We start from the raw sequence: 26,879 nt of genomic DNA, 5'->3' as shown, positions 1-26,879 counted from the left end.
ACTAGCTTATTTTCTGAGCCAAAGACTGACAAATTTTATCTATTGTGGCATCCTGTATTACTGAAAATATGTACTCATTCCAATATTTATAAGGAGAATTTTCAGTACATTAAATGTTTTTTATTATTATTTTAGGAAAACGAGCTTAAAGTTTCTTCCAAGTAAAAAATTAAGATGAACCAATAAACATCCAAACAAGATGGAACTGCAATAATTTCAAAGCTGCCAAATAAATGTGTAATATAAAAGCTATGAAATCATTTAATTTGTCTTTTTCTGAGATTGCAAATTTTCTTATATTTTAAAAGTGATGGTTTTTCCTTTGCAGTTTTTCACTCATCTTCTGTCCTATGAAAAACCTGGAAAAACAAGACAGAATATGTTTTTTTGCTGATCAAAGCAGAAACAAACTTTGATCATGGTTTTTCTCCTCTGGAAGATTTTAAAGAGGATTCACAAACTATTACAGGATCCAACTTGGAATTTGTACATGCTTGCTGTTACGCAGGGTGGCCACAGGTAGGCAGTGTACAGAAGCCTTACAGATACTTTTAACAGGCTGAACAGAAGTACATTGCTTGATATTCTGAACTTAAAAACTAAATTAAAGCTTTTACTCTGAGCTTCAAGGTAGGTGAGAAAAAGATTTGTACATATTTAGAAAATGTCATCAAATAATTTCTTGTCATAATTCAATAATACGTCTTATGGAATTCTAATTAGATTTGGATTACTTTATATAGTTTGTGCTTTTTGTTAATTAAAAAATACTTGATGGAGGGGGCGGTAACGAATTCAAGAGTTAGAAATGGGAAACTTAATGAAGGGTTGTAATTTTATAACACACCGAAAAATCCACAGTTGAAACGTATCTGTCTTTGTAATTTGTAGTTATTTTCTCTTTTGTACTCCAGAAACTATTATAGATTGGGTCTGCTTCTACAATGTCATATGTTCATTTAATAAATTAATTTAATAAAATAAATTCAAGCCACACCCGATTGCTATTATGGCGCAATAATCTTGATTAATTTGAGATTTACTGCTAAATAAAGTGTACACTAAACTCTAAAACGCAACAAGCTTTAATATTAACTTCCGGTGTCATGGATCAAAGTTCGCGATTTTGACTCTCGTACACGATTGGGTGAGGGTGAGTGTTGTTGAGCCTCATTGGACATCGGTAAACACGCCTCTCATCAGCTTGAACTAGCACAACAAACTACAAGGTCAGAAACTTGCCACAAAATGATCTGTGAAATGTTCCGTGTTGCGTAAAAAACAGCTGAAATTAGCTGGGTTATTATGTCCTATTTGAGTCCTGCTGTTATTAGATGCGAGTGGCCATATTTAACGTTTACCGTTAGAAAACGGGGGCTAGCAGTTAGCATCACGCTAGTAGTTTGCTTTTACCTGTATTTTAATGGGAAAGAACACAAGCTTCCTTTAGTATTAATAATGTGTAGCGTTTCTTAATACGCGAATCAGTATTCAGCTTTGTCAGTAAGTCTCATACAGCCTTTGACTGAAGACACGTTGTTGTTGTTGTTGTTGTTGTCTTCTTCCTTATCAGCCTGTTCAGCCTTTTTTTTTTAAGTCCCTGGTTCTGAAGCTGCTACCCCAACAGATTTTGACAAAAAATATTACACTCTCCACAACACACTTACAACATGCATACACCACCTTCAGCTTCCTCAAGAAGTCCAGTGTTCACCTGGATGACAAACTGATAGTTCGGATTGATTAAGTGATTTTGGCTGCATCTTTGGCAGCTTTACCTGAGCGTTTGTCATAGCTATGTTGAACATAAGTGAAGTGATTATTGTGTATCAGGGCAAAAACATGTCATGAAAATATTTATTTATTTATTTAGAAGCTCACTTTTCACAATTCCCCCCTCCACCTCATCTGTGTTCCTCCAGGTTACCCATGCGTGTGTGAGTCAGCCAGCTGGCAGGATGTTGTCGGCTCAGAGGGCATGTGCAGCGCTGGCTGCCCGCCGCCTGGCCGGAGCCTTCGTCTCGTCAGCCCAGGCACACCGCTTGCAGATTCACACTTCGGTGTCGTGTCAGGACGAGGTCAAGCTGAACGCCGAGTGGGCCGGCCTGGCTAAGAAGCAGCTCAAGGGGAAGAACCCAGAAGATCTGATCTGGCGCACACCTGAGGGGCTCAACATCAAGCCGGTGTACACGCAGGCTGACTCTGAGGGACGTACCGACGAGCTGCCAGGAGTCTTTCCATACACTAGGGGGCCCTATCCCACCATGTACACCTACAGACCCTGGACAATCAGGCAGTATGCTGGCTTCAGCACTGTGGAGGAGAGCAACAAGTTCTACAAGGACAACATTAAAGGTAACTGGTTTACCTTAAGTTGACTTAACTTAAATGTGGTAGTTTTTCACCATGTAAAGTTTTTTATTGTTTGGAGTCCTGTTAAATGAAAAAAAAAAAAACATTGAAGGTGCATCATATACAGTTTTCACAATTTCAGAACTTACAAAAGCAAGCTTTAATGTAAACTAAATGTAAATTTAATGTAAAACACTGTAAATTTACGTCATAAACCAAAGCAAAGTAGCACAAAAAATAATTTGTTGTTTAAAAAAAAAAAATCTCAAAATGTGTGAGCAGTGTTTGCATTCAGCACCATTACTCTCAGACTCCTAAATAAAATCCAGTGCCATATATGGCAATAAAGCTCAGTTTTTCTTCATTCTGTCATCACAATGTTTTCAAAACTCTCTGTGTTCAATACTAATATTGTACCCGGTGAAATATTGGAATGTTTCTTACTATATATATATATGCATGGATTTGCTGCAAACAAAGGCTTGAAATGGCTTTTCCAAAAAGCCATTTTTGGGCAGAATGTGTTACAAAGCTGCCCAGTGATGGACTGGCGACCTGTCCAGGGTGACAGCTGAAAATAGGCACCAGCTTCCCTCGCTACCCCATTAGGAATAAGCTTGTAAGATAATAGATGGATGGGTGTTACAAAGCTTTTTGTAAAAAAAAAAAAAAAAAATCTGACCCAAAGTGCTGATTGGCTTCCTGTGGCACTGGGTCAGTAATTGTGCACAAAATGACAGAGTAGATTCTGCTGCACAAGAGATGAACATAGATGGACAATTTTCAATAACATCATGAAGAATCCGACCAGAAGTTTCAAAGCAAAAATAACTGGAATATTTTGCAATATTGCATTTATTTATATGACATCAAAAAGACTTAATAAAATGAAGAATAAACACTAGCACCACGAGACTGCAGAAACAAACAATTTTCTAACATTTCTGGGTTTATCTGCTGTAATAAAAATATGAAAATGTCTATCGGTTTTTTTTGCTGATCATAATTTTCAGTTTTCAACCAGTTCTGGACCTAACAGTCTGCAGTGATGCAGTTGATGTATGTTCACATAGACTTGTAGCTACAACTAAGTATCGCTGCGAGTCACGGCTTGAGGTTGGCGTTGCCAAGCTTTGACGGCGTTCAGTTCTGGGGCAAAAAGCCTGTTAAGTTTGTGATTTGATGGAGCTGGAATGTTCACCACGGGGCAACCGAAGATGTCGGAGCTCAGCGCTTTGATCAACGTAGTTTGACACGATGTTCCTGCGAGGTCAGCTTTAAGGCAGCAGCGTGACGTCCATGTTATCTCAGCAGACAGTCGTCTTGTCTCTCACCTATGAGTTATAAATGAGGGACGCTGTTCGAAGCTGAATTATGAGAGATCACAGTTTTTGTTTTAAATGCTTTTACGTATCTCAAAACTGCTTGAGAAAACCAACATTACTATGTATTCATATTCATGCCTTCAATTCTCCAATCGTCCGAGTTCCTATGCAGGAACCTAGAGATGTTCCCCTTTCCTCTCACCTACAAGCCGTCTCATCTTGTCCGTTTCAGCGGGTCAGCAGGGTCTGTCTGTGGCGTTTGACCTCCCGACCCACCGTGGCTACGACTCAGACAATCCCCGAGTCCACGGGGACGTGGGGATGGCCGGAGTGGCTATCGACACTGTGGAGGACATGAAGATGCTCTTCGACGGAATCCCCCTAGAAAAGATGTCTGTGTCGATGACAATGAACGGAGCTGTTATCCCAGTGTTGGCCATGTTTATCGTCACCGGGGAGGAACAGGGAGTGGCCAAAGAAAAACTGACCGGCACCATTCAGAATGATATTCTAAAGGAGTTCATGGTGCGCAACACCTACATTTTCCCTCCGGAACCATCCATGCATGCCATTGCTGACATCTTTGCGTATACCTCCAAGGTATGGACCACACTGCTCCTGTGATTAATGCTTCTCATGTATTTATTTTTACAGCTTTTCTTTTGCTTTGTTTTCAGCATATGCCTAAATTCAACTCCATATCCATCAGCGGCTACCATCTTCAAGAGGCCGGTGCAGATGCTATTTTAGAAGTAGCTTACACCATTGCTAACGGCCTGGAGTACTGCCGGACGGGTCTGAAAGCAGGTCTAACCATCGATGAGTTTGCGCCGAGGTGTGTATGTGTGTGTGTGTGTGTGTGTGTGTGTGTGTGTGTGATTTAAATTTGATCGAAATGGTAATACCTTCTAGAAAAATTTTGAGATTGTAAGATTGAGACAGACCCTAAGAAGCCGAAACCAAGACTTTACGATAAAAAATGTATCTGCACTACATACCCAACTGCACCGTGTCTTTCTTTGTTTCTTTCTTTATTTCTTTATAAAATGACGTAGCAATCTGAATGGCAAATCGCACACAAACCAGCCAGATGCTGCACACCAACAGGGAGTGTTTTCACGTCGCGCCACGATAAACCCAGAATCAATGTTGACAATAGATCTGCCGACAAACATTGCTTTTCAAAGCACACAAAAGCTGCACCCCAGCAGCTTCTAAGTCATACAATTAGTCATTGTAGAGAAGGCAGATGGCTGAAACCGTTTCTAACTAATCAGATTTTCACCTGCCGGCGAGCATTGTGTCTTCGGAGACGCTTTCATACTTTTCTAACATCGAACATGATCAGCACGGCTGGTGTTGCATTGTAGTTAGTCATAGATGGGTTTTTCTTTTGTTTACCGGATATGGGCTACGTCACATTATGAATGTTTTCATATTTTCTGTAAACATGTGTTAGGTCATCTTTTTTCACGTGCATGTTCTTCACAATTAAAATCTAACTAACCTCCATTCATGTTGTGTCATAGTGCCAATGTGTCTTGTTTTTACGAATAGATCTCAGGAATTCCTGGCTTTTAATGTCAGGAACCCTGATGATCTTATATCCAAAACAGAATTATTATTATTATTATTATTTTTTTTACATTTTGTCACATTACAACCACAAAGTTCAATGTATTTTAATAGGATTTTTCTTTTGCACATGTGTGGCATTTGTGGTTATTCAGTCTCACGCTCTGCAGGACTACTTGTTCCTGCAGGGCTGCTGTCATGAACAAAGTCACAGTCAGATTCATTGAGATATATGAAATATGTTTCCTTAAATTTTTGTCCTTTTCTTTGGTGCCAGGTTGTCATTCTTCTGGGGAATAGGGATGAACTTCTACATGGAAATAGCAAAGCTGAGGGCGGCCAGGAGGTTATGGGCTACGCTCATTAAAGAAAACTTCCAGCCCAAGAACCCCAAGTCTCTCCTCTTGCGCACGCACTGCCAAACCTCAGGCTGGTCACTCACCGAACAGGTGAGCGAATCCCCACATTCAACAAAGATCCAAACATCGTCTAGCGATGAGTTCAAAGCCGCAGCTTTCCCCTGCGCCTCCTTTCTCAGGATCCCTACAACAACGTGATCCGCACGGTGATCGAAGCCATGGCTGCTGTGTTCGGAGGCACCCAGTCACTTCACACCAACTCCTTCGACGAAGCCCTGGGGTTGCCGACGGTGAAGAGCGCTCGCATCGCCAGAAACACCCAGATTATCATCCAGGAGGAGTCGGGCATCCCTAAAGTGGCAGATCCCTGGGGCGGCTCGTTCATGATGGAGGCGCTCACCGACGATGTTTATAACACGGCTCTGAAGGTATTGTGGAGGCTGTTCTTAACTCTTGAAGTTTGACTGCACCTTGTTATTGGAAAGCTAAATACATTTTATCTCTCTTATCAGTAAAGACATTTGATGTTGTTGCAACTAGGGTGTTTAAACACCTGATAGTCCGCTAGACTCAGTTCAACTGGGGACCAAAATTACAACATTTGTTACATTTTCAGCTGCTGCGGTTCGCTTTCATACTGTGATGTGTCAAACGATCCAAACAAATTGAAAAACCCGTTCCCTTCCTTACCTGTGGTGGCGCTGCACCAAGAACTAATGGAGGAAACGACACAAAAACCTCGGAAGAAGACACGACCGCGACTTCCTCCTTCACAAAATGTAAAGAAAAATGGAGTAGATTTTTAGCAGTTGCGGTGTTTCTCTTTTGTCTCTGGTAACAGACCACAAGCCATTTCTCCGTGTAGTGTTATACTCACGCGTTTTTTAGGTTCTATTTACCCAGAATGCCTTGCGCTTTACAGTTCACTCCCTGCTTTTGGAGCTGTTTCTGGTCTTATTGTACCAACATATGCATTCAAACCGCAACAGAGTTCACTTTAATAGCCCGTGGTTGTTAGGCGGACCAGAGTTTGCTTTTTTGGTCTGCATTTGATTATGCATTCACACCTCCCCAACCAAACTGGGTTTTCTAGATAAATTGGAAGTTGATTAAAGTGGACTAAGCATGGCTTCTGTCAATGCACCCTTAGCACTGCCAGTTCCCACTGATCACTGGCTCTGTCTTTGTTTCTGCAGTTCATTAAAGAGATAGAAGAGATGGGAGGCATGGCCAGAGCCGTGGCAGAGGGAATTCCAAAACTACGGATTGAGGAATGTGCTGCACGGAGACAAGCCCGCATCGACTCAGGTATCACACCGAGACATTTTCATCATCTTCTGTTTAAACCTCTCATTCTTGTCTATTTTCACTTCCTCCTCTGTTCCACTACCACAAAGTTGTCTGTCTGCAGCGAGTGGACTTAAAGTAGCAGTGCGACTATGAAAACCATGCTGATGTATAGTTTATGATTCTACAGTGGCATGCAAAAATTAAAGTTTCATAAAGTTACCAAAATGAATCATGACTTCTGTTGCTCTATGTTTTAGCATTTAGCATGTTTCTTAAATATTTAATTCAATTTTTTTTTCATTTCTGTGTTTGAAAGTAATAAAAATGGAAAAGAGCTTGAAGCAAATCAGACAGCCGCCATGATGGTTACCAACCGATGCAGTTACTAAATAATGTCTCCTCTTGCAAGCCTTTACCATTTCATTTTAACAAGTACCCAGCACTCAAATCCTTTAACTCTAAGCCAAAAGGTTTTTCTTTTGGTGACTTCCATGAAGCACCATCTATTCAGTCATTTGCAATTTTCAATGTTATCTCTTATATCGTTTTTTATTTTTTCAATTAAAATACAAAAGGGGGAAACCTTCTGTGAGCAGCGGCTGATATATTCACTGACAGCTTGGTGAAATGACCCCAGAATGAAATTCACAGCTTGCAGTATCTGCATGCTGTGAATTTTGGCTCGGCCTGTCCTTTTCTGCCTAAGAACTTCAAAGTTATGGTTTTATTCTCACTTAAAATGTCTCTCTGTAATCCCCCCTGGCGTGCACTTTAAACCTTTTTCCTCTGCAGGGCTTTTGCATACAGACACCTAAAATAATTGATGATCCTCCAGATGGGCTCTTCCCCATTAGCTTCCTACTGAAAGTTTTATTTTCTGCTGTAAAAATAGAATCGAACAAACTTTGGTAGCAGACAGAGTTAGCCTGAGAAGATGCGAAGTGCAGTTTTCACTTATTGGGGAAGAAGCTATCCAAACTGTCCTGACCCTTTGTGGGAAAAGCCATTGATCGCGTTTGTCAAATCACGACTTAAACACGCTCAACCACTTTTTTTTTTTGTTACATTTTATCAGCAAACCAGTTCCAATTAACACCAGAATTATAGAATCAATATGTTTTCAGACAGTACCCGTCTGTTTCAGGATCTGGGCAAGTTGCCACGAATTGTTACGAACTATGAATTCTGCTCTCCAGTAGAAATCCTAAAGAAAAATGTCCATCCGGCATATCGAGACCTTAAATGAATCCAGGTTATGCAGCAAGACAATAATGTAGTGCACGGGCGTAAAATAATCTTTTGATGTGGTCTAATCAACGTCCAAACTTAAATGTGATTGAGTTGTTCCCTTCCAGTTACAAAACCACACCATAAATAAGAGGAGGTTTTCTGATGGTGCCCAGTTCACATTATTTGTTGGGTAAGATGAATTTTTCTGTTTCAAGAAGCACTTACTGTCCTTTGCTCCATTGTGAGCATAATCCAGTTACTATATGTCAGAGTTGACACCTATTGAACACAGCAAATAACACAGGAAAGACAAGAGAGAGTTAGATTCTGAATACTCGCGAGGAGAACAGACAGAGATGTGCTTTCAGTTACAAATCTCCTGCCGCTCTGAAAGCACATTTGCCTGCCCCTCTCTTTTTATTGTCTTTAGGATTCCTAATCACAGAGAGCGCTGTAACTCTAAAGGGAGGGGAAGAAAAACACTTCACACAGTTACAGCGCCAATGGTTATCACTAACTAACAACACAATCTGTCTTAATCTAGATTCTCCAGTTCCTGACACAGGGTCAAACAGAGCAAGTTGTACAGCTTCACACCGATGAATTTACGGCTGTCTGAGAGGTCAGAAGTAGGGCGTTCTGTGAAGAGCTGCTGTCACTGCTCTTCATCAGAGAGGCCCTCTGAGAAAGGAAATCAGAATGGTTAACAATACAGAAGCATTTCTTAAAAGACATGACAAACAAATAAGAGTACATAAGGTAAGAAGATAATAAAAGTATAACAAATAGTTGATAATACAATTTACCTAACATTCCCCCCTGTTTATCAAGTATTTGCTCTAAGTCTCACATCCCTCCTAGCAGCCACTTCAAACGATTTTCAGCTGGGAGTTAATTTTTAAGATCGCAAATATTTTTACACTCAAGGGTTGTACTCAGTCCAGAAACCAGGACCCAAGTACAAGTAAGGGGAATCCTCAGGCGAGGATTCTGTCAGCATCAGCATCTTTGACCAACAAAGGATACATCTGTGCCATCCGGTCCTCCATGGGCGAAATTGCTCTGGTGATGATACGGTTAAACAAAGAACGCAGGCAAGGAATACAACAACATCCACACAAGGTTAGAATGACAGCAAAGACTGCCTTTGATACTAAAGCAGAGGACACAATGGTTCGGTACCTTCCAAAAACATCCAGCCATGTATCCCACATGGAGGTGTTTATCCCAGAGGCTTCCTTCATTTTGCCATTCAGAGTTCGGAGCCCTGTAATGGCCTAAGTCAGGCTCCCAACAGCCGCTGTGTTGTTTGGCAGGTTGGTTCAGCACCATTTTCCAAAGATAGCACAGACCCCGCCTTTTCCAGCTAGCAACATGTCAAGAGCGATACGGTTTTGGAAAGCCATCAGTGAAGTAGCGGCCAGCTGTTCGTGAACCGCCTCGAACCCAGCCTGTGTCCAGTTGCTTAGTTTTTGCACATTGTAATGAATGTAGTTGATTCTGTCTACGTTTTTGTTTATAGTACACCACCAACAAATTGTAGATTCAAAACCTGCTGCAATTTGGTCGACCAATTTATACATCAGGTACACCACGAGGGACTCCGATGGCATCGATGTATGTAGGGTCATCATTTCTCCAGGAAAGCTCACGTTTCTGCAAATGATGCCACTGCTGAGACAGACTATGGGTTAGTTGTGTTGCAGACATAGGAAAAACAAAAACGGGTAATAAGAAAGAAACTAAAGCAAAAAGACCTATCAAAAAGCCTGTCATCACCGCACCACCACCAGACATCTGCACGAGAGATAGGGTTAAAATCATTTGTTACAGAGAGAACGGCAGTGCACACTATGCCAGCAGGATTTCCTAATCTTTTCCCACTCCCTGTTATGTTGATACATGTGAAGTTACCCGGAGCTACCTTTTTTCTTTTTTTTCTTTTTTTTTTTTTAGAAAAAACAGGTTTCTTTTCATCAACTGCTGCAAGCGGAAATATTGAATCATAAAGCCTACAGGTGCTATTAGGATTAGTCTTACTCATTACTTCTAATAGGCATTGATTAGTAATGGTTGCTGGTGTAGCGCATAGTAAAGGCCTTGGTTCCATACATACTACACAATCTTGCTTGGCTATTTTAGCAGCCTGCTCTACCATTAATAACCAGTTATTATTTAGTCCTGACACACCTGTGCTTACTTTGAACCAGTCATCGACTGTTTCTACTTCTTTAACTGTCACCCCTTTTGTCCATAGAGAAGTAGTACTTCCCCCACCTTCTTTAGACTCTTCGCAGAGAACTGTTAGAAACTTTGGATTAGCTCCTGATGTGTAGGCCCACAAATAAAATGCCCAGCATGTCGCGTCAGATTCTTTCTGCTTTACATCAGGGGGAATCAAAGGACATGTGGTTGTATTTATGCCTATCTGTATCCCGTCATCCGTGCGTGAGATACTAAGTATCTGTTTGTGATATTGCGCGTATTCAGTAATACCCCAGTCTTTTGTCCATCTATTCCCCTCGTCTGCCACTAAAGTTTCCCAGTTAGTGTTACGAACGTCATTTGTGATATACCAAGTGTAATCTCTGTAATCTGCTGACGGTATGCTTGCCCAGGAGATTGAAACCATGACCATAGAACTAGGCTGAAAGCACACCTGAATACCCACTCTTATTCCATTGGTAGTACTACAAGAATATTTTTCGTCACTGACGCTATGCGTTTGTCCCACATGAAAGCATAAAATGAAAAAAAAAAACAACAGGCTTATTTGTAATTTTCAGTAATTTGCAAGTTCGTTCGGCTCCTAAGGATTCTCCAGGGTTGTGGACAATCTTCACCAGTTTTGAGACGGTCAAACTATTCGGTTTGGCCCCCTTTGTACGCTGGCCTTTGCCCTGTAGGTCAGCGAGCGTCCGGAACTTGCCTTTTTTTTTTTTTTTCTTCTGAGCTGAAATGACCTTTTTGCAATGTGATAAGTGATCCCAAGTTGACCTTTCTGCTATTTTTACAGCTGTGGGAGTAGTCAGCAACACCCGGTATGGCCCGTCCCACTTAGGAGAATGCCAGTGTTTCTTCTTTATGCTTCTTATCAGCACCCAATCTCCAGGCTCCACTAATCCCTCTGCTGGGACCCAGAGGGAGGATCCTCAGTTTCTTTTTGTTTCTGTTTTTCTAACATGGTTCTCATATAATAAGCTAAATTAGCTTCCTCATCCATTTCCCATTGATTTTTAAAATGCAGCAATCTGTACGGCCTTCCAAACAATGTTTCAAAAGGTGTAAGCCCTGATGTACTTGTAATGTTAATGTATAATTTTACCAAGTCTAAGCATTGTGTCCAGGGCCTACCGGTTTCTTCAATACACTTTTTTAGTCTGTTTTTTATTGTAGCGTTCATCCTCTCCACTAACCCAGCACTCTGAGGATGATAGGCACAGTGATTTTTTAAATCTATGTGGAACATGATTCCAATTTTCTTTATAATTTGATTTACAAAATGAGTTTCATTATCGCTATATATTTTTTCAGGAATTCCGTATCTGGGGATTATATCTTTGCAGAGTGCTTTTGCTACTGTTAGTGCGTCAGGGTTTTTAGTTGGAAAAAGTTCGATCCATTTGGAGAAAGCATCAATTTATCACCAAGCAATACTTTTTTCCTTCACTTTTATTTAATTCTATAAAGTCCATGTGTATAACTTGAAATGGGTATTGTGGACTAGGAAATTTTCCTCTACGTGGTCTTAGGTTGCCCTGAGAATTGTGTTTAGCGCAGACTAAACAGGTTTTACAAAAAATTTTTGAATAAGAAATAAATCCATAAGTAGTATAATGTTGATGTACCTGCCCGACCATTCCCCCTGTCGAGACATGCGACACGCCATGGCTCGATACTGCAGCCCATTTATACAGATTTTTGGGTAAGATAGGTCTATTTTCAGGGCACTTATAGATATCATCTATTATTTTAGCTCCTTTCTTTATCCACAAGTCCTTTTCATTTTGTGGACTTGCTTGTTGTATTTCACGCAGAATTTTTGATCATAAGATTGAGTTTTCTTCTAGGTGTAACACTGTTATTTTTCCTGCTGCTGCCTGTTTTGCCATTTTGTCAGTGAAAGCATCCCCTAGGGACTCCTTATCTGTCCTGCAGTATGCGCTGCACATTTGCAGATTGCTCGTTGTTTTGGGAGTTGTACAGTTTGGAGTAATTCTTTTAACAACTCTGCATGTGTTACTGGTCTTCCTGTTGATGTTACCATACCTCTATGTTTCCAATATTGAACGAAGGTATGAACTGTTGCAAACACATACTGACTGTCGGTATAAATCGTTACCGTTTTGTCTTTCATAAGTTTACAAGCCGTGGTCAGCGCCATCAGTTCTGCAGCCTGGACTGAGTAATGTGAAGGGAGCTTCTCAGCTTTTAGCACTGTCTTATCAGTTACCACTGCATACCCGGTTTGAGTTTTTCCTAGTTCATCTTTTTTCGAGGAACCATCCACAAAAAGTGTTTCACCTTTATCTAATGGTAAATCTTTTAAATCATTTCTACTCCTGGCTGTTTGTTCTGCCAATTCCTGACAATCATGCTTTGTGCCATCATCTGTGACAGGTAACAGTGTAGCAGGGTTTAACACTGTGCACCTCTCAATGGTCAGATGAGGTTGAGATAACAGGGTGGACATACATGAGATGTCTTGCAGGTGATAAAAAGGTCATATTTGTCTGTAACAATAGTGCTGATACCGTGTGTGGTACTTTTAACGTTAACGGATGGAACAGTACAATAGGAACGCTAACTTCAACTGCCATGGAAGCAGCAATCACAGCCCTCACACAGTGAGGCAATGCACATGCCACACTATCTAGTTTGGAGGAGAAATATGCGACCGGTCTCATTTTATCACCATGCTGTTGTACCAGTACCGAGGTCATAAAATGACCTCTGCAGTCCACCATTTGAACAAAAGGTTTGGTAAGGCTAGTGCAGAAGGTTGACACAAGGGCCTGTTTTATTTTGCAAAATGCCTCTTCCACTACGTCTGTCCATTTCAATGGAGAGGACATTTTAAGACCTTCTTCATACATTAGTTTGTTTAAAGGTGCCACGATTTCTGCATAATTAAGCACCCAGCTTCGACAATAGTTAGTCAATTCTAAAAATGACATCATTTGTTTTTTTGTTTGTGGTTTTGGTGCTTGAAGGATTGCTGTTTTTCTATCTTCCATAATAGTATGTCCCTCTGCACCCAAGTTATGACCTAGGTATTTCACTTGTGTCTTGCATAGTTGGAGTTTATTTTTATTGACCTTATGACCCTCTTCAGATAAATGTTTTAGAAGCGCCAAAGTGTCTTCCAGACAGGTTTCCCTGTCTGGAGACGCTAATAAAACATCAACATATAATAAGATTTGACTCCCTCCTGGGGGTTGAAATGTTGACGTACTTGCACTCATAACTTGTGCAAAAATTGTAGGGCTTTCACAATAACCTTGGGGCAATCTGGTATATGTGTACCTTTTTCCTTCAAAAGTGAAAGCAAACCAATATTGGCTCTCTTTTTCTGTTGGTACTGAGAAAAAGGCATTGCTGATGTCTACAACTGTAAATACTTTTGGGTCTGATCTAAGAGAATTCAACAATGTGTGTGGATCAGGAACACAAGGTGCTCTCTGAATCACCGCATTGTTTACTGCTTGTAAGTCCTGGACCATATGCCAACCAGTGGAAAGTTTCTTTACTGGGAAGATAGGAGTATTGCATGGAGAATTTTCGCACTCTACTGTAACTCCTGCTTCAATAAGGTCAATAGTGTTTTATACCTTCCTGTGCATCTTTCTTAATGGGATATTGTTTCACTCTCGGTCTAAACTCTGTTTTGGGTCTAATCTGCACTGGTAAGGCTCCTTTGACAAGGCCCACATCTGTGGGCCCTTTAGACCATAAACTCCTGAGGAGGACTTCCTCTTCTTCTGATAACAACATTTGTCAGTGTCGGCCAGGGTGTAAATGCTGCCCCTTTTGCACCGTCACAGGCCAGCTTAATGAATGTTTTCCTGGTCAGCCCAGTAGACTGGCTGACTGCTAGATTTGTGGAAGTGGTCACCCAATCTGTAGCTGTGTTCCCTTCTTCCACAATTCTGCCTAAATGGCTCCACTGCACATCTTTTTGTTTAAACAGAGGCAAATGGAGAGACCTCCACATTCTGTTTAAGGGTTTTAGTTTGTCTGAGCGAGCAACAGCTGCCACCGCGTTGTGCTCTGTGTCCGTGTACAGATAGGTCACCCTTATCATGGCTGGGGTAACCTTTTCGAGTGCGGTCTCATAATTCTCATCATGTCCTGGAGTGGTTTTGGACCAAAGAGTGACATATATGTCCTCAGGAGACTTTTGATCCTGTGGGGCGGAGATTACTTTACGCCCCTCGTCTTGGAGCGCTTGTGCGCTGTTGTGTGGAGGTTTATGTGGGATTTCCAATGTATAATAATAGATTGGTTCTCCATATCCCTGGATGACAAAGAAATTTCCTCCCTTTATCTCTGACCGTCTTTTAACTGCAATGTGTCCCTCAGTGGTTGGAATCAAAGCTAATCCTAGCTGTAAGAGACCGTCTCTCCCTAGTAAGTTTACTGGACATTCTGGAAACATCAAAATGGACGTTTGGCAAGCCTGCCCTTGTGGATCTCTGAGCCATACTGGCTCTGATTCATTTACTTGGGTCAGTTTTCCCCCAGCGGATTCTACTATGACACTTTCCCCACTAATTTTTACTCCTGGGATGTTTTCTCTACACGTTGTTCTACATGCCCCAGTGTCACAAAGGAAGACTACAGGTTTACCATTTATGTGTAGAGTTATATCCGGTCTTATACTGTCCATAGATAACAAATCCTGCAGATTTAATTGGACTTCTTCGCCACCCAAGTCATCTGATCCTAGTCATGCTGACTGACCTGTGTTTCGTTCTGGACAATGTCTAGCTATATGTCCCTCTTTCCCGCAACACCAGCACCCTGAACTGCTGTGTTTGTGTTCATTCTGCCTGTAGTTTCCCCTTCCCCTTTTTCCTCTTTGTCCTCTGTAATTCTGACCTCTGCCCCTGAAGCCCTCTTTCCCTCTCTTCTTCTGATAGAACACTTGTTCATCCTCCTGGAAAAAGGCTCCTGAAACTTTTTTCTTTTCTTTTATGACTTTTTCTGCATGAATAGCATGATTAATGTATTCATCTAAAGTCCCAGTTCCCAATCCTATGTAATGTTTAGTTACCCATGATCTTATTCCTTCTCTTGATCCCGCATGCAATGCGTTTTTTAACAGTTGTTTATATGGACTGTTTTCGTCTTCATTAAACACCAAACCGCTGTGCATTCTAAATGCGGTTGTCATTCTTACTCTATAGTCCTCAAAAGGCTCTTCTTCCTTCTGCTTGACTCGGCTTAACTCAATGTAATTTGCTTTGCGCTGATATCTCTGGACTGCCCTTGCTGCTAAGGCATTCACTCTAGTTATTAATTCTTCACTATCGTGTGTAAGATTTGTAGGAGGATTGCCCTGAACTGGACTCCATCCTCCTCGAACATGATGCCAATCAGTGCCTAAGGCAGTCATCCATACTTGTTGGACTTCTTGTCCGTCGAGTTTGTAGGATGTACGCAGATTATTCATTTCTTCAACAAAGTGATGTACATCCTCTCTAGGAGGTGTAATCCCTTCCAACGCCTTTTTTACGTCCTCCAGAGTCTGCATTCTGTACACCAGAACTGTGGGATTTGATCCGTCTGCCCCTGCATTAGGATTTGCCACTTGTATCATGGGATACAAGTCAGTTGTATGTTGCTGAGTATCTCTCCCTGTTGAAGGACAAAGTGAGGGAAGGGGAGGAGGCTCTGTGAGAGCCGCGGTGCCCTGCACCAGGTCCTCTCCCCAGGTTTTGGACCACTCATACTTCTCTCCTTTTGATATAGTAGTAGGTCCCACACTACTGCTTTCCTCATATTCTGGGGGTGAGGACAACTTAGGGTATAATCTTACACTCTGTTTTTGCTTATTCTCCTCACTGTTATCTCTCCTGCTCTCATCCACCTTGTCTACTGCTACTGCCTCACCCCCTCCCGCTCCTTGCTGCTGCACTGCCTGCCTTCTCCCTGACCCTGTTTCATTATCTTCATTTCTATGGAACATCAAATTCTTTTCTGCACTCTGTTCTGCGTTTTTTCTAGATTGGTTTTTTTCTTCTTCTCTTTTTAATGCTACTTCTAACCAAAATTCATCATATCCTTCTTCGCACATTTTCTTTGGATTTGACTTTGTTTTTTGCTTTATGTTATCCTGCAGTAAAGTTAGTTTTTGTGAATTTAGACGGTCGTCAAAGTTATTGGTATTTATCCATTTATCTAAATGTTTTATTTTGCCCGGATCCTTGTTTTCAACATATGTCCAGTCATTTGGTTTTAAACTGTCTGTCGGTTTATTTTTGCTGATCCCTTTCCCCATTTTACTTAAATTTGGTCCAGGTTCGTTGACTCCTAGGGAGTCCTATGAACTGGAGATCTTTTCAGTAGGCCAGCAATTTAAAACAACCTTGTTGTGGTATTCTCCGCTTCAACTCTTTCGAGTGGGAGAATCTTGCCTTTGCATCCACAAGAGGTTTGCTGCTTACAACCCTACTGTTTTATATGAGGTAAAATACCGAGTGGTATTTTAAACCTCCAATCACTCTCACACTCACACTTTTTGTTACGGAAATTAAGCGCCTGTCGTTGCCGGACTCCGCAGTCCGTTTAAAACGGGATAACCAGGCTCCCGCTGCCGGACAGGGCAAGATCTACTATCTTGCAGCACAAGGCACCGTTAACCTTATCCCACACGTATTTTTAGCGCAAGGACTACGCTGCCCCTTCTACGGAATTTTTGTGCATTTATTTTTACCTGTTAGAGTCTAGAATTGACAGGGTTTTATGTACGCGCAATGACCCTCAGTCACTCGCCACCTTTAACCAAGAATCACTCACCCCCATTGTCTTTCCTTGGAGTGTCGTCAACCTTCAGATCCCAGCAGGCAGGCAGAGTGCCAGCCCTTGAACAGGTTCTGAAAACTTCCGCTAGGAAGCTTACCGTGCACGGTCTCTACTGGTATCCGCCTCACCTGCCGGAATCCTTCCGGTATGTTGACCTCTGGCTCGAAGGACCAAATTATGTAAGAGTTGACACCTATTGAATACAGCAAATAACACAGGAAAGACAAGAGAGAGTTAGATTCTGAATACTCGCGAGGAGAACAGACAGAGATGTGCTTTCAGTTACAAATCTCCTGCCGCTCTGAAAGCACATTTGCCTGCCCCCCTCTTTTTATTGTCTTTCCCTAATCACAGAGAGCGCTGTAACTCTAAAGGGAGGGGGGGGGAACACTTCACACAGTTACAGCGCCAATGGTTATCACTAACTAACAACACAATCTGTCTTAATCTAGATTCTCCAGTTCCTGACACAGGGTCAAACAGAGCAAGTTGTACATCTTCACACCGATGAATTTATGGCTATCTGAGAGGTCAGAAGTAGGGCGTTCTGTGAAGAGCTGCTGTCACTGCTCTTCATCAGAGAGGCCCTCTGAGAAAGGAAATCAGAATGGTTAACAATACAGAAGCATTTCTTAAAAGACATGACAAACAAATAAGAGTACATAAGGTAAGAACAAAAAATATAACAAATAGTTGGTAATAATACAATTTACCTAACACTATAACGGGAAATAATTGAGACTCGGATCTGCTCTTCTCTGCGGCAGTTTGTCTTTCTGTAAGTCAGTTCAGCAGCTCTTTGATGCCAGTTCTTCTCGTTAATATTCGTTGGTTTTTCTGAGTCACCTTGTTGTTGGGTTTTTTTTCTCACTATTTGTTCTTTCTGTTTTGTTGGACCTTGAATCCTGATTGTCTTTTGATCCCCTTGGATTTAGTACTGAAGGACTGAATCGTAAAATGCTTTTAGACCTCTGCCTCTCCCACCCACATTCTGTTACCAATCATGTCTCATCTCAGTCTTTAAAGATCATTTAAGCTCTATTTAAGATTAAACTGACCAATTTGACAAGATCTGGATTCTCTCACTGAACAGATTTTAAACCTTCCGTTTAGCGATACGCCTGTCTGAACAGTTACATAGCCCATCCATGCTTTTCTTTTCTTCAACTTTTTTGAAGTGTCAATTTGTATCTGTAACTCTGCATGGGTGAGTATGAGAGCCTAACCGTATAATAAAGTTGAAAAGTGATAGCAGTAATGTGGCATTTACCAAAACAAAGATGGAGAGCAGAATAGAAATGTCAATTAGCATCCCTCTGTGGGGACATTCAACGAAAAACAAAGAGATATACATAGAAATAACCTGTAAGGCACTGTAAATTAAGGTCAAATATACATTACTTTGGGTTCGTTGGGAACAGCGATGATTATGGAGTCTAAGAGTCACTGGGAGGAAGGACCTACGATAAAACTAAGTTGGGGATTTAGGTTGTAATTGCTTCTTAAATTGTCAGTCGTCTTATAACTATTGCTGGAATGAATTCATGATACTCAATATCACAGTTACAATTGTTTCTGTTTGGAATTAAAGAAAAATAAAGAATATAGAGTCTCTAATATTACTTTTTTGTGTGTTTCTTGCTGCTGGATGTCCTCACTGAGGGTCTATTAAGGATATTTCTACTTTATTCTTTTGTATTGCTTAACATAGATAATTGTAGAATGTTGGAAATTTGCCTTGTAGTTGGATATGAACATCCGTAACTTAAAACTGGCGACAGCAGAGCAGCACACTGATGTTTTGAGTTTGTGCAACATTTCATAAAACAATGTTCTCCTGTTGTACTTTAATGCTCAGTTTAGATGTCAAATAATAAATAATTTTGAATTAATTAGGGGGATGGAGCTTTTTTTGTTTGTTTGAATACAACCAGCCAGAACAACAGGATGCAAATCACCAGCTTTATTATCAACGATGTAAGACGGTCTCCCTCCAGCTGGTCCAATCTAACACTGAACAGTGCATCTCACCCTGTTTTTGTTGAGGCTCCTGCACATGAACGCCTTTTGTATGTTTGTTTTCTTCCTTTAGGGTCAGAGGTGATTGTCGGTGTGAACAAGTACCGCCTGGAAAAAGAGGAGACCGTGGAGGTGCTCGCCATAGATAATACCACAGTACGTCAGAAGCAGATTGAGAAACTGAGAAAGGTTGGTACCGCACCGTGCGGCCTCCACCACAAAGAAAAGTGGTGGAGGACCACAGGTTGAATTCATGTCATGTCTAAAAACATTGAAGCATTTTAGTTCCAAAAAAAAAAAAAGAACAACCCTTCTGCTGCAGTCATGTTCTGGAAATGTTTCAAATGCATCATTATATGTATAATACCAACAAGTTGGGACATTTTCTGTCCATCTTGTCTCATGTGAAACATGTCGAGGTTCATGTTGTTTTCTATGTCCAGGTTTTTGTCTTCAAAACTTTATTGTTCGTCTACTTCTGACAGCCTCCTTTCGGTTCTCTGATGATATCTTATATTTTTTAAGTTTTTCTTTTAGCATCCTACGGTCTGCTTTCAAGGTTAAGTAGGAAAGGACAGCCTGACTTGGCTATTTTCAGCTGTTTGACGTCTTCCACCTTTAAGCTATTTCAATACTATAAAAATGATATCAAATTCTTATGAGACCTTTTTAAATTCCTTACCAGACTCATGAAATCAGTGTAACTATTATGGTGAGGTCCCAAATAAATATTTGTTCTCCTCAAACGTAATTAAAATCGTTGATTCATTATGTTTTCTAACCTTGCATACCAGATGTAAAACGTGTGTGCAAACTCAGATATTTTTAGTTGGAATAAATGTGAGGATGTTCTAATTCATTTCTCACCTAAAATTGCATAAGTTGAATTTCCATTTTCCAGAAAAATTTCAAAGGTTTTTTATTCTTAGTTTATTTGACTAGAGTTTTCAGGCATTGCTACAATAACATTAAATATATATGTACCCAGATATGAGAAAACAGCGTTGTGTAGGGTGACCCTCATCCACTGGGAGAAAATGATCTTTTTTTTCTCATTCCCTGGTAAAATCGTGTCTTTTTAAGGGATTTGGAGGGGGGAAAAAAAGGACCCTTCTTTGCCAAATGTGAACAGTCTGTGCTCCGAGCTCCGTGCTTGAAACAGATGAGTTTTGAACTCGGCACATAAACTGTTTGCCCTGCAGAAATATTTAATTTATGTCCTAAACTTTGATACTCATTTCTGCCAACAGCAAAGCAAAAATAGACCAAAACTAATGTTCTACTGTGCACACAATTTAAAAGTATGAATTTGCTGCATGTTGATGTTTTTAGTATCACAGCAGTGCTGGACACCGATGAGCTGTAAAGCCCCGGGTGTTAGAAAAAAGAACAAAGGGGAGATTGCACTCGTCAGTGAAATTTGAGGAAAGTCTTTTTTTTTTTCTTCCTTTCTCTGTCTTACATTTAGATTGAAGACAAATTCACTAGGTTGACAACAATAGGGTGACTGTTGTAAACCAGCTGATTTTTAGACCTTTGGAAAGGCAGAAAAGCTCTGCTTCTCATTTATCGGACTGCCTATCTCAAGGATATTTTTTTTTAAAAACAACTGATATTTAGTTTGCTTTTCACTTCACAGAAAACCATTCGGTGCCTTTCTCCCTGAAAGAAAGCCACAGAGTGTGGTGGCTTTCTTTCAGGTTCTTTCTTTGTCTGTAGCTTCCCGGTTTATTTCATTCTTACCGGCTTACGACTTTATTTTAGGTGAAAGAAAGTCGTGATCCCGAGGTAGCGAAGAAGTGCCTGGCAGCTATTGAAGAGTGTTCCCGAACCAGGGAGGGCAACCTTCTCGCCCTGGCAGTGGAGGCAGCCCGGGCCAGGTCAGAACCGCTCCGCCAGAACAAACTTTGTTAATGTTGGAAGGAACGCTTAGTGCATCCAGAGCACTTTCATTCGTTTTAGTGTAGAATTTTCGCCACCTGTGTAATTTCAGCAAATGTGATGATCTGATGATAAATAACTGGCATTTGCTGACTCATAAAGTAACACAGTCATTCACATCCTTTCTCCAGAAACTGCAGTTAAAGAGGCACTTAAGTCAAGGGGGCTTAATTTTCATGTCGCATGTTGATAAACTCACTAGGGAGATCGCCTCAAACCACGTCTTTTTAAACATTCCCAGATGTTACTTTAATGAACTAACCTCATAATTAGATGTCAAGTTATATTTCAGTCGGTATAGTAGTAATCAGTTGCAGTCTGAAAGGTGTGTGTGTGTGTGTGTGTGTGTGTGTTTGTGAGTGTGAATGAGTGAAATGTGGCTCTGTTGCAAAGCTCTGAATTGTCTAATGTCTAGAAATGCAATATATATATATATATATATATATATATATATATATATATATACATATATATACATATATATATATATATATATATATATATATATATATATATATGTACATTCACTCCATTTATTATTAAAAAAACAATTTGGATGCAGGTTTCTAACTATGTGGAAGCCTCAAAGCCTGCTGTTCATAGTTGGAGAAGGCCTTATTTGATCTTTCCTGGAAAATCTCAGTTTTCTGTTTCTTAGCAATCAGGGCTTCAGAAGGCACATTCTACTAAAACTGCACCTTTAAGTGATCTTTTGATCGCTGCAGATGATGGGAATTGTCCTACACTTGCATTACTGAGCCTCAGCGCAGCATTGGACTCTGTGGATCACAGTATTTTTCTCAGTAGGCTCAGACATCGGGCTGTTATTTCTAGCTCTCTGTCGGACTGATTTTCTTCCAATTTAAGGGAGAGGATATTCTCTGTAAAAGCAAATCTCCCATTGTTATTTTCCTTTCTTATATTTCCTTTAGCAGGTATTGTTTGGCGTTTCAATGTCCATCTCCTACCAACATGGGCTAACGACATTAAGTCATCTGGGTTTTTTTTTTTAATAAGTGATCCGCCTTGAGCCTCACTGTAATAAAGGACTGACTTTTATCTAATTTCCAGATGGATTTTTACTTTCATTAAGATTCGTCTCCATCTTAAATAGGAACATTGCTAAACAGAATGATTGTTCATACTTGTATCGACTGATACGGTGCATTGTTTAAATAATTAATTGATAAAACATTAATTTCTATTAAAGGGATTTCCATTTGTACAGAACTCAGGTTCATTTTTACACTTTTAGTTTTATTCAAAGAGGCCCGTATCTGCTCTTCTATCATAAAAATTATTCATACTGCAATATCTTAGTATCTAAATATCTTTCAATTTCCAAAAGATGTGAAAAAACTGGGTTCTGAAGGGAGATTAAATACTGTTTGTCATTATAAATACATGAACTAGATGCATCATATTCAGCCAATCCTGCTGATGAAATGCTGGGAAGCCGTGTACAAGACGTATTTAGTGGTCTTTACATTTGTATAGGCAACCCAACCCTCTTTGTGTTATTGGTTTAATTCTCTAAAACTCTATTATGCAACCCTCAGACTGAAGTCCTTTCTGCAAACGTAATTGAAAAGGAGAAAAAAGGAAAATCCAGCGAAACACAAAATCCTCTTTTGGAAACGGTTGTCTTCATTGAATTTCAGTGGGATGCTGAGCGATGGTCATTGTGGTCGTTTTTACCTAGATGCTCCGTCGGTGAAATAACCGACGCAATGAAGAAAGTGTTTGGTGAGCACAAGGCCAGCACCAGGATGGTGAGCGGGGCTTACCGCAGCGAGTTCGGAGAGCACGAGGAGATCGCTCTGGCCAACAACAGGTAGGAAACCACCCCTGTTCTCTTTACGGCCATCTACATGGCAGGTTGAGTCTTATATCTTTCTTTTTTTTTTTTTTTAACAATTAAGAGTTACAGAGTTTAAGAGACACGAGGGCAGAAACCCTCGTCTACTGGTGGCAAAGATGGGACAGGACGGCCATGACAGGGGAGCCAAGGTCATCGCCACGGGCTTTGCCGACTTGGGGTTCGATGTTGACATTGGACCGCTGTTTCAGGTCAGCGATTCTTCTTATCTGTATTCGATATGGCTAACCTATGCTACCGTAGCTACGTCCCATTACAGATGTACACAAAACTTTGTAGATGGTCCGCTAATCACACTCGAATACGTTTGTTCACGCAATAAGTCCTTAAAAAAGTGTGCCGCGCCATCATCCTCCTACTGCTTCCTGTCGTCTTCTTTGTCGTTTCCGCCAGTAGTAACATCTGATTTTTGATCATGTGCGACGCAAAAAAAGTGTTTCCGTTGTGAAATGAACCAGGTTTGACACAGACAGGAAACAACCTCATCCCAGCGCAAAAACCTTTTAGCGAAAAACACGTTTTATTGGGTTTTTTTTTTTTTTTAATTGCCATGTATTCCAATTTGCGCAAATGATTAATGGTCGATGGAAATGCAGCTCATGAGAGGATTCAGTGGCGAACATCACACAATAGCTTTAGCTTGATAAAGGAGTTAAACAAATCTGCTTTATGCTACCTTTTAGCCAGTTGAAAAGGCTAATCTAAGGTATTAATTTATGGTAGCAATCTGCACATTCTTCTGTGTTAAATGACATTGAGGGAAAGCTGGAAAGAAACCTTTTTAATGTTAAAATCTGACACAGCAAATGCATTTATGAGCTAATACGCACAGGCTTCCTCGTGTCTGTCTAATTCGTTCATCCATTCATCCATCCAGAAGGGAAGGGAAAATAACAGAAGAGATTTGCTGCTTCCCACCACTGATCAGCCTCTGGCGGCGCGGATAGAAAGACAAAGTGTTTGCTCACAGCACAGCTCTCCTTAGGAACTGGATTGTTTTGGTTGATGCCTCTTGCTTTCCGTTACCCTCCTGAGAGATGCGGCTTTTATTTATTTTGTAGAGAAATATTTGCAGTTAAGAAAGATATTAAACACATATTTTTAAAAATCTTGTCAGAGAGAGGAGCAAACCTCACACATGATCAGAAAGAAACTCTGTGGTGCGGCTTTACTGCTTCTGTTTTGTTGTTGTTATTGTTGTCTGTTCTTGAGTTGCAAGCTTGCTCTTCCATCAGACTCCCCGGGAGGTGGCCCAGCAGGCGGTGGACGCTGACGTTCATTGCGTTGGGGTCAGCACGTTGGCAGCAGGACACAAGACCCTGGTACCAGAGCTCATCAAAGAGCTACGGAAGCTCGACAGGCCAGATATCCTGGTCATTTGCGGAGGAGTCATCCCACCACAGGTGACTTCTGGGTATTTTCACCAAGTTTTAACGCTTACGTTGTTTGGAAAAGTCCTAGTTAAAGTCCAGAGGAACTAGGGCTGCAGTTTTACAATAATTTTGCTGATCCAGGTAGAGATTATGTCAGATGTAAATTCACTCCATAAGTCAGTTCCTCCCGTTTTTTTGCCGATTCCATAATCACACAAAATCAACGGATCCCCACATTTTTTGCCCTAATGCAAAATTCTGAGTTTATTCCACAAAAATAGTCAAAAACGTTTAGTTTTAGTGATTGCTAATGCCCACCTGCAGGTGGCGGTGTTTTTTACTCCTACTACTCTGCTGCCTCAGCCTTACTTAATGTCAAGGTGTAGTAGAAATGTGTGGTGATTGATATGGCTAGTGGCAAAAATCGACTTAATGAGGCGAGGACTGAAGTTAACCAAGGCATTCATGAAAAGAAAGCAAAAGAGTTAAGAGTTACGTAGAGATGTTATATTTCTGTCAGTTTTTTTTTTTTTTTTATAAGAAAATGAATGTATCCCCCATGGTTAAGGTCAGAAATCTGTTAAAACCTGACTCTGACCTGTGTCTCTGCGCCTTTGTAGGACTACGAATTCCTCTATCAGAGCGGCGTGTGCGCCATCTTCGGTCCAGGAACCAGGATTCCTCAAGCTGCAGTCGAAGTAATTGACAATATTGAAAAGAGCCTGGAGAAACTACGACAAGCCATGTAAGAAAAACACAAAATGCTGTTTTCCATGAGCAGTGTGGTTTATTTCATTTAAACGTTGTGTCACACTATGTGAATTTCATTTCTGAATTGCTTCAGAAATTAGGTTAATGAAATACTTATCATCTGACGGCGGCGTAGGCCTGCAGTGTAATGATATTCTGCCGTTTCTTAGCAGAGTGTAATTAAAGTCAGAGGAGTCGCCATGTGTAGATAGAAACCGAAATCAAGTGTCCTTCATAATTCTCTCCTCCTTAGATCACTCTAAGGACTTTTAGTGTCAAGGTCAGTGTGTGTTTCATTTTATTATTTCTCCTGCATGTTTAAAAGCAATTAAAAGTATTGTTCGGAGAAAAGCATTAATGATCACCATGTTGAAAACAGTTGGAATGTGATTCTTTTCTATGCGTGATCTACATCCTGCTTAGATTCTTTGCTTGAAATAAAGTTGTTGTTTTTTTTTTAACTTTGGCAGTGCTCTCTGTCACTTCAACCGCCTCATTCTTTCTTTGATTTATATTGGATATATTGTGAGATTTGATTCCCATTCTTCTTTGTCCAACATGCACATATTTCTGTTCATGGCAAACAGGTTATGTTGCCATTTTTGTCCAGATAGTCTACAGTTTGACGGTTACAGTTTAATTTTAAGCATTTCTGATCTTTGCTTGGCATATGTTGGATTTATAGCAATAAAATTAAAGGCGTTTATGTCTGTGTTCAGTTCCTCTCCCCGCGACCACAAAAAGTGTTTGAATTTGAGATGAATTATACCATGAGTATGTTGGATATAAATGACACATTCACGTAAATCGTTACAACTGCCACTGCGTTTGTAATTATTACGTGTTTATTCATTAATATGACCAATAACTTGTGCACATAAAAATGCTCAAAAGTCTGAACTTTACATTCACAAATTGCTAAATAAAATGTTCAACAGATTCAAGGAGGGGAAAAAAAAGAGATAATATTGCACACAAATAAAATTTGAAGTAAAATTCTGCACTATTTACTGTGGGGAAGAGTTGTGTCTTTTTTTCTTTTTCAAAGGAAAAAACAAATAAACATAATACTCTCAAAGCAGCTCATGTTGCGTTCACAGATACAGACATACACCACACAGAAGCTTAAATGCAATTATTTTTCCAGACAGATTTACTGAACAAAATGCAAACTGAAAGCAAAGTAAGGTCACTTGTTTGCTAAACTCTTCCATCCAGTGGGATGTACAAAACTACACAGCTCTGTTTTTCATGCTGCCAAGCTGTTGACAAGTGAATCTAATAAAGCTTTTTATTTTTGAAGGCTGAGCTTTGTTCAAACGGTGAAACCAGACAATAAAACATCACCTGCAGTAAATGAGTCTCACAAGCCAAGAGTGTACTTGTAGTGAGTAACATAAGTGTGTTAATTCTCAGCACGCCTGTGTGTAACGTGTGCTAAGTGTCCAGTGATCTATAACTTTGATCTATACCCAAAGTACACATTTTAGCCACTGGTTATTCTTGAAAATTATTCATGCAAATAAACAGAATGAAGCTGAGCTTGAGCGGTGAATGTTGTGCACAGTGTGGTTTGTTATAATTAAACGTAACATTCCTGTTTGATGACCCGTGTCGCACTCTGCCGATGTGTTTTCCCCTTTAGCCTCTTTATTTTGATGAAATCATGACTAGCTTTAGAGCTACTGGCCTGCAGGAGTAAACAAAAGTGGCTTTCCACAAGGTTCACGGGTGCATTTGTGTAATGAGCGCGGTCGGA

The 26,879-nt window shown here is 40.5% G+C and overlaps 2 protein-coding genes across 2 annotated transcripts; one reads left to right on the top strand and one right to left on the bottom strand.

The window, feature by feature from the left end:
• The first annotated feature begins 1,142 nt into the window (after window positions 1-1,142).
• Window positions 1,143-26,140, top strand: mmut (methylmalonyl CoA mutase). Its single transcript, XM_014992513.2, has 13 exons — window positions 1,143-1,229; window positions 1,923-2,355; window positions 3,910-4,277; window positions 4,355-4,512; window positions 5,530-5,701; window positions 5,791-6,039; window positions 6,808-6,919; window positions 19,251-19,366; window positions 20,942-21,057; window positions 22,821-22,952; window positions 23,041-23,188; window positions 24,233-24,400; window positions 24,991-26,140. The coding sequence occupies exons 2-13, from the start codon at window positions 1,959-1,961 to the stop codon at window positions 25,117-25,119; spliced, it is 2,265 nt and encodes a 754-aa protein (XP_014847999.1). The 5' UTR covers window positions 1,143-1,229; window positions 1,923-1,958; the 3' UTR covers window positions 25,120-26,140.
• On the bottom strand, window positions 8,787-17,331 carry LOC148153019 (uncharacterized). Its single transcript, XM_088002246.1, has 2 exons — window positions 15,233-17,331; window positions 8,787-8,812 (listed from the first exon to the last, which is right to left on the bottom strand). The coding sequence occupies exons 1-2, from the start codon at window positions 16,632-16,634 to the stop codon at window positions 8,787-8,789; spliced, it is 1,428 nt and encodes a 475-aa protein (XP_087858372.1). The 5' UTR covers window positions 16,635-17,331.
• Window positions 26,141-26,879: the final 739 nt, after the last annotated feature.

This window comes from Poecilia mexicana, unplaced genomic scaffold (genome assembly GCF_051168715.1).
Source record: "Poecilia mexicana isolate PSO_F unplaced genomic scaffold, ASM5116871v1 scaffold_21, whole genome shotgun sequence".
NCBI classification, from domain to species: Eukaryota; Metazoa; Chordata; class Actinopteri; order Cyprinodontiformes; family Poeciliidae; genus Poecilia; species Poecilia mexicana.
The sequence above is the reverse complement of the archived record's forward strand: the minus strand, read 5'-3'. Positions and strand labels throughout refer to the sequence as shown.

What these genes read in the sequence shown, in the direction of transcription:
- mmut (XM_014992513.2), top strand. Translation starts at nt 1,959, where the DNA reads ATGTTGTCGGCTCAGAGGGCATGTGCAGCGCTGGCTGCCCGCCGCCTG. An exon ending in GCTGGTCACTCACCGAACAG is followed by an intron (nt 5,702 to 5,790) that starts GTGAGCGAATCC and finishes CTCCTTTCTCAG; the next exon opens with GATCCCTACAACAACGTGAT. An exon ending in AGATTGAGAAACTGAGAAAG is followed by an intron (nt 19,367 to 20,941) that starts GTTGGTACCGCA and finishes ACTTTATTTTAG; the next exon opens with GTGAAAGAAAGTCGTGATCC.
- LOC148153019 (XM_088002246.1), bottom strand. Translation starts at nt 16,634, where the DNA reads ATGGGGAAAGGGATCAGCAAAAATAAACCGACAGACAGTTTAAAACCA. An exon ending in AGAGGGCTTCAGGGGCAGAG is followed by an intron (nt 8,813 to 15,232) that starts GTCAGAATTACA and finishes TTCCTTTCTCAG; the next exon opens with AGGGCCTCTCTGATGAAGAG.